General features: G+C 31.7%; 1 protein-coding gene and 1 non-coding gene across 2 annotated transcripts in view; one reads left to right on the plus strand and one right to left on the minus strand.

The window, feature by feature from the left end:
* LOC139816392 (uncharacterized) overlaps positions 1 to 6,910 on the minus strand; it is a 12,466-nt gene extending 5,556 nt beyond the window's left edge. The window contains exon 1 of the mRNA XM_071783884.1: positions 6,803 to 6,910. Within this exon, the coding sequence (XP_071639985.1) occupies positions 6,803 to 6,910 (108 nt within the window). The remainder of the gene's footprint in view (positions 1 to 6,802) is intronic.
* On the plus strand, positions 4,189 to 4,260 carry Trnac-gca (transfer RNA cysteine (anticodon GCA)). The gene has a single exon. It is a non-coding gene; the product is annotated as a tRNA-Cys (tRNA).
* Positions 6,911 to 8,498: the final 1,588 nt, after the last annotated feature.

Genomic DNA, 8,498 nt, shown 5'->3' on the forward strand with positions numbered 1-8,498 from the left:
TATTTAATTATAAGATATAACATAAAAACATAAATTGACGCTTATTATAGAAACAATTTTTACTTTCTTGCAAAAGGCTCTATTATTGTTACCGATCATTACTTCTGTCATGATAGTAATAATAAAAAGTAAATTAAGGTGCAAAATGCTTTACATAAAACGAAGACGAAATAATGCGCTGAAAATGCGCACGAAAAGAGAATTTCTGGTGGTGAATGAATCTTTGATTGAATCCTGAATTATCGAATTGCGGAATTTCGAGGTCGATAGAAACGAAGACTCTCCTGCGCGAGATAAATCCGTGATTAATTTATCTGCTCATTTATCGCCTCATAATGGACGACATATATATATTTGGGTTAATGGTGCCAGTTGGTTTGATGCCAGGATCCGGATATATACATATGTATATGTCATAAAAATTACGAGGATAAGAGTGCCAGTCATATATTTTCGAGAACTTCACATGAGCGCGATAATATATGACAAACACACGTAGCTTTTACTTTACTTGATTCAATAAATTACCGATTGCTAGAAAAATTATCGTCAGCAATTAGAATCTATTAGCTTATTAATTCTCCAACAGCATTTTAAGTTACAAATAAAGTGACAATAAATTAATTTTTTCGTTTATATTTAAACAGATTTCAGAGCACTTTAATAAATTAATATATTATATTTTTGCTTTTCGGCTTTGGAACTATATATATTTTTGCATTTAGATATGCAAATGCTTATTAAAAATATAATAGAATATTTCCACATTTAAAAAATTTTTTACGTTCTAATAATATCTTTTAATTAACTATTAATTAGCGAAAATATATTGTGTATATATAAATGTTATGTATTTTTTGTACTCTTGATGAGAAACACTTCTCACCAACGTAGGAAAATATTATGTTGATTTATTAATAGTATAAAATTAACGTACAAAAATACATTTTGGCTTTATGCTGTACCCTCCCAGCTCAGCACCACGTTACGCTACTCTCTCTGAACTCTCCGTTCCAAAAAAGGAAGACAAAACGCATAGTTCTCCGCTACTCATTTTTATCGGAGGGCGCTTTTAAAATGCGCGCCGCGTAATGTATATACCTGTTTACAACAATAATGTATATAAATATATATAAATTCATGATGATGATAATTGATTCTTTTAATTCCAAAGTGGTACATAGGGCCTCCTAGGAGGTTCAGTATAATCGCTTTAATAAATTTTTGCATATATCTAATTTTCCAAATAAGAATAAATTCGCTACATTTTGACATTTTATATGAATCCATATATATTTATTATTTTATAATCTATTTTCCATGTTTCTAGCAAAAAATCCACCAATATTGTCCGGAAGTAGCATTTGGAAACGGATGCTATTCAAATATGCTTTTCCGATGATCGATTCATTGAGACTTGACGAAGACTGACGGAGTGTTAAAAACGATTATAATAAATTTTATATAAATATGCGCATATAAATATCAACGTTGTGAAAGAACCGTAGAAATTGAGTGTTTCCAATGCGTCGAGCAAGATTAGATTTAATCTTACTTGCGATTCGAGGCGACTACCAACAAAAAGATAAACCAATAATGTAATTGGTATGGCTTAAAATCAATATACTGATATGTACTTCTTCCATTACCTGATAATTATTTCATTAGGAGAAAATTTTTTCTGGATTATAGCTAGGTCAATATGATTTTTTGTCCAGTGATAATGCTTGTCAATATCGTTCCGCAACGCGGCAACGCGGGTTAAACTTACTGCCGCGGGAAACAAAGTTATGGATAAGTCAGTCATGATCAAGACAGCGGAGCTTTATACGACACATAATAAACATTCTTGGCAACAAACTGTCTCGAACAAACTTTTATTTTGTGTTCTTTTTATATATCCGCTCTTACAAAAGGTGGTAAACTTTCACACAAATTTATGCCGCGATTTGTTTCATATGTGAAGTGTATATTTACGTCATTTCGATCAAATCGTCGTGGATGATCTCTCGATCGTTTAACGATCTGCTTTATCAATGAAATTTTTAAGTAATCGCAAAGATAATCGATTGTTGCTTAACGTAAGATAGAAAAAGAAAAGAGCGACCACTTTGGAACACCTTGTATAAAACGTAATCTCTCCTGTCTGCCTATACGGATGCGTAGGAGCGAATCAAATTTTCGTGCCGCCCGTCGTTGTTCGGTGCATTTAAACGCAGCGTGCAATCGACTCTCGGACTTTAGAAGGCGAGCGCAGAGGCGGACGCGCGAAACAAAACAAGGAAGGGATGAGTTATACCGTGACCGTTTTGATGGATTAATTCGCAAACCAAACGGAAGGTTGCATAGACCGACTTCGACGTTACCCGCTTTATTTTTCTCGTTAAACTGGCAAGCATTACAAAACGATCAACCGAACTCCTTATCGATTGGTAAAATACATTGGTTGCGAGTATCTGTTATTGATTTTTATGCAATAATAATGAGACGTAGTGGCACAATAATTATACATAATCAACGAATATTATAAGAAGAAATTAGATCCCTTAGGTCTACAATAACAATAAATAATTTTTAATATTTTTTTAGAGAAAAATTATAATTTGCAATATATTGAAGTATATTATAAATGTAAAACAATAATTTTTCTTTGCTTTTTTTTACAATGGCTACAATCTGTATTAATTGATAAGATTGTAAAATATGAATTTTTTTTTCTTTATGGTTATCATTCATAATGGAGAGCTTTCAAATTATATAATACTGGACGCCGCGAGAATTCCGTTAGGATCTCTGAATTATACAAGTAAATTAAGGAAAATTGCAGCGACAATTTACTTTAATTAATAATTTGCCAGCAAATCCATTATCTAAGATAATGCACTCTCCACAGGAATATGCATTATTCATAACGTAGTTTTTCATTGCTATATAATGTATTATTACGATGTGCAAATATTATATAGCGTACGTAAAACTTCCGACAAAAAAAATCCATAAAAAAATTATGAAGACCGTTAAAAAGCATGTTAAATCACAATTTCATCCAATGAGAAAAGATATAAAATACACATACTTCGCGACTATAATTTTGTCACTTCTGTGACGAATATAAAATCGATTTTTTTTTTCTCAACGAAAATATTGAGAGGCGCAAACATCTTTTGAGTCATAATTAATTGAAAGAGAAGGTAAAAATTGAGTGGGGAAATAAGATTGATTTACCGCTCCAAAATTCTTGAAAAATATACCGCTTAAATTTTGGTTCGACACTTCGAGATGTCGCATTTTAGTGGGAAACGGGACATCTCAGTCAGTGTACGGCGCACAATGATCTCGACCATGTGTGCCTTAGTCACGCTGACATATGGTGAAGTCATGAAGCCACTAGGTGGTCCGCAGTATATTACTTTACCTGTCGCCATCCGTGCTCGTGGGGGGTAGCGCTCGAGGCTATTTGTACGACAACAAGGGCTGTTTTTGCGCACTGCCCTAAGAGACTCGTAAACTATACCTGACATTCTGGACGATATATATATTCAGTACGTTGAATATCTGTACACAAATATCTCAATACGTATTTGTCTTTATTCATTATGCCTGCGCTTATTAGCTGCTTCCAGTAGTTTTCTACAGTTTTCTCCTTCGTTTCTCTTTTTTACCTGTCGGAGAATACACTCAAGGCTTTATATAATAAGAGTATAATAAAAACTGGTTTGCATAAAGAAAGCCATTAAGTACCTGCCATTCCTCGATATATTCGATACAATATTGAATATCTAAAAAGAAGAGTATCTCATTAGGGAAGTAAGGGCTACATTTATTTTATTTTACTCGCACGAAGCGTGAAAGAAAATAAACCATTATATTAAGATACTTTCTTTCTTATACATTGGAGAATTTAGTTTTATGTTCTCTTCAGACAAATTTTTTTAGATAAATTTTTATTTGCGACATTTCCGTATATCTTTGTATGTCTCTTCGTCACTTTAAATAGATATTAAAAATTTATAATATTCTGTAGAATTCTTCCATTAATCGTTTCCAGTACTTTGCGATATCTATTGTCTACAATGAATATAAAAGTTTGAAAAATTTCTATAAAATAGCAATGAAATATTATAATTATATTAGCATGATTTTCTTGAAATGCATACAAGAGAATAATAGAAGCGAGTATCATCAATTGGGGGTATAGCTCAGTGGTAGAGCATTCGACTGCAGATCGAGAGGTCCCCGGTTCAAACCCGGGTGCCCCCTCAAGATCGCTTTTTTTTTTTGCTAAATAAAGTTTTTCTCATTTTATTATATTGTTTTTATTCTTATAGCACATCATATATCTGGATTGAATTTTTAAAGATAGAAGCTTAGCAATAGAAAAGGAATATATCAAAACTGATGAAATTATCAAGAAATAACTATTAGTTCTTCATTAAATATTTATTTTTGTTATATTTTAAATATATTTTAATATATTAGTTATTTATGATTATATATATAATATTTAAAAAATAGCAGCATGTAACATTGCTAATATATATATATATAAAATCATATCATTTTAGATAGCAAATAGAGAAAAATATAAAAAATATTCCACAAAAAAAACACATAATTAGGAAAAAAATTGCTTTTTATTTAAATTTCCGAAATAAAAGGAAAAGAAAAGAAAACGGAAAGAGAAAAAAAAACTTTAATTGTTTTCTCATCCTTTATTTTTACTTTAAAAATCTTTGAAAAACGTTCAAAAATTTAAATACGTTCTTCTTTAATTTTATTCGCGAGTTTTCAGAGGTCGTCACTTTACATCACTATAAACTTATAAGCTAATTATAAGACACATGCTGCGGAATAAAATAAAGCATAAATGTCGAGAAAGCGATGAAGGATAAAGCGGTGAAGCATGATACACCATCATAAAGACCATGACAAGAGAAGAGAGGGCCATCGGTTAATCCGCAAGACTGCCGACCGCAGAAGATGAATGTTCGATGTGGAAACCACCTGCTTTGACGGCAAGCGTTAAATCCGTAAAACCCCCACTAAATATTCGCCGAATCCGTGAAATGCCCGCAGTGCTCGGTCGGGACGATCAGGCCAATTGGCAGGCCGCCAAATGAAATGTATATCCGACATAAGTCTCCCTACATCCGTGCACGGGTTTTTGACGTATATAGTTCCTTAAATCCTTATCCGTAAATATCGTTTATTGCACGGTCGATGACGCGTATCTTTATGTTTCAACGCGTTATAAATATTCTAACATAAGTTGTATATGTGCAATATTTAATATGTATAAAGTTCAACGAAGACAGCCACGATATTTATATCAAAGAAAACTTTTGAGAAAAATTTTTAACGTAATTTAACGTCGCAAACTAATTTGATAACTAATTTGGTTTCTTGAGGAACTGATTTAAATATAAATAGGGGTGTTGCACTTATTTTTTAATTTTTCTGATAAGATATAATAATTTATGCTAGTGTAAATATATAAGGTGTTGTAAATAGTGGATATAGATTTAAAGGAGAAAACAATTAATGATATTGTAAAAATGATTAAAATACAAAAAGATAATAATGATGTAACATGTTATTCTTTCTTTTTCTCTTTTTACCTTTTTCATTTATTGGTGACAAGTGATAATCTTGGATTCTTGGATTTAAAATTAACTTTAAAAGGAAGAATTGAGAAAGATATTGTACTTATTATTAATAACTGTGTGATTTCGAAAAATACATTATTATTCCGAATTCTTGTTACGTCAACAAAGTATACTTGCATCAACAAAATTATTGCATATAAATTTTTCAAAACATATAGCTTTTAAAATCATAATAAATTGAATCATGATGTCCCTGTTAAATGCGTTTTAGTAATGTACGCAAATAGTTCGTAAAATATTTGCTTGTCGCATACGTTTTTCAACTTATTCAAGGAGCACGCGAAAGCTTTCTTGTCTTGCTTCGGAATTCGATTTCACGAGTTACAATTTCACACAGACAATCTAGTTCGAGCCAACGTAGCAGGTTTCGGGGAAACTTATCGGGATTGCATAAGTCAATGACAGATGTGATCGTGCTAATCCACCATTATCGTTAGCAATGATCAGCTTTCGATCCTGAATACGGTCCTTTGTATTCGCCAGGCTTAGGGATCGACGCTGGAATCGGGCTCAATGCTTTTTCAGCAATCGTATGAGTCACGGAGTCGACTCGTGTGGCGCGATCTCTCGCTATGAATACGATGAAAAGCCATCGATTAGATATTCACTCTATATTTACATTTCCAATTACTTTATTTTGCAGTATAAAAATCCAAGTGCAGCTTATTATTTACCTGTATTTCAAAATTAATCTCTTAAAAAAACTAGATTGTCAGTATTACAAAGTAGAAAATTTTTCTCCAACGTCTTCTCGCGATAATTGTCTGTTTATATATTTTATAATTGCATGTATAAATTAGATTAAATGTTTATAACATAAAAGCTACTTACATGCTCAATTAATTAACAAACTTAATATCTTCTAAGCCAATTTTTCTCAATTACTATCGATTAATTTTCATAATAACTTTTTTTTGCATTGCAATTCCCTGTTTATTTCCCTGGTTATGCCAATCTTTATGGTTAAATCAGAATAGAAGAAATATGGACTTCTGTTGTCTTACAGTGAGATATATTTATTTTATACTACGCGATTCTAAACCTCTCCTGCTTGAGAAGCAGCGGAGAGTGAATTGTAGAATAGATCAATACGGACGATGATCCTCCGTGGCTTACCGCGTAGTGCGGGATCAAACATTGGCGTCCTTGCTCCAACCAGCGACCAGGCAGTAACAAAGGGTCCATGTCCCTAAGGGGCTTCTGCGTTTTGTCCTCGGAGGATTGTCAGTTTTACCCTCGCCCATATTCAGGGGCAGAACGTTTAAATTATTCATAAACAGTCAAGTGATTTGTAAAATATGACTTACTATTGTGCTCGACAAGTTTCTCGCGTAATTCGATTCGGTTCGGCGTTTCTACAATTTAGATTTTGCAGATTTACATTTAAAACAATCAAATAAATTTTATACAGAAAAAAAACTGATACAGAAATGAGAAAAAATAAAATATATTAACAATATTTTGAGATTATAACAACGATAAAGTTAAAATAATTTTTAATTACTTTTTTGTATTTCTTAATTAATTTATAAATGTATAAACAATATTAAATAATTTTTTTATTAAAACAATTTTTACCTTTCTATTAATTCTTTGTAGATTAATTTTTTATAAAAGTTTAATTAAAATTTTCAATATTATCTTTGAAATTCTAGACTTTCAATTGCCACATATTTTACATGTAATTGACAACAAAAGATAAGATTTCAAGAAAGCGTAAATTTTTAAGTAGCTTATTTTTCGAACATTGCATAACACATTACATTATTATATGTTTTTCATTATCATAATGAAACGTATTGAATGGCATATTTGTTTAAGAATAATGTATATTGATTTAACAATATTAAATCTGAACACACACATTTATATTTTAATTTATTACATTACATATACTCATAAATGATTATATATAGTTTTTTGTTTTACATATACATATATTGTATTAAATAAATAGAATCCAAATACACTCAATCTGTAAATATATACCATAATAACAAACGAATAAATGTCGGTCGACATTATTAATAAATTATGAAGCGCGCAACATTCTGAGAATTTTATAATTTATATTTTTATTTAAAATCCAAATTATCACATATAAATTACAATTTACTTTCCGCGATGCATTTCGCGCAAACATGCTTATTTAAAATGCACGCAAAATGTGAACAAATGAATACTATATGCACCGTTAATACCAGTATTTACTGCGAGTATTTACATTTCACTTTTAACGACGCACTTTACGCCGGGTACATCCTCGTGCGGAGCTGACATCGTATCAGTTAAGCCACCCCTAGCTAGCTGGTGATCTAATTTAATTGACACCATAATAGCGAGCCTGTATGGCCGTTAGACTCTTCGGGGCACACGGTCTTCGTGCCGGGGGATGAAAATATAAGGGCGGTTAGCCGGGGCAAGAGATGCGTGGGGCGAAGACAATTGAATTTCATGGGGGTTTGGCCGCTTAACCAGCTAATTGGTTTGTTCATGTTATACTCAAAGTGTATAACTTTTCCCGCCGTGGCGCCGTACCTGACCAGCTTTGTCCAGCGTGCTTGTTTGGCCTCTCAAATTATACAATAATTGCTCGAATAATTTATCGATATGCAATAATTGCCCGGCCGAGTAATTGATCAATACTGAATATATTTTAAAATCTACGACAAGTTTGAAATTATTTCTGGTCGCAAATTTGACTTGTTCTCTAATATTCAATATATTAAGTATTTAAACAATTAGATATTAAATCAAACTTCTATCAGTTTTGTCTAACAAGGTGAAGTCTGATATGTCTTGAACGTAATCCATTATTATAAAATTAAGAAT

This window comes from Temnothorax longispinosus, chromosome 7, assembly GCF_030848805.1.
Source record: "Temnothorax longispinosus isolate EJ_2023e chromosome 7, Tlon_JGU_v1, whole genome shotgun sequence".
Classification (NCBI taxonomy): domain Eukaryota; kingdom Metazoa; phylum Arthropoda; class Insecta; order Hymenoptera; family Formicidae; genus Temnothorax; species Temnothorax longispinosus.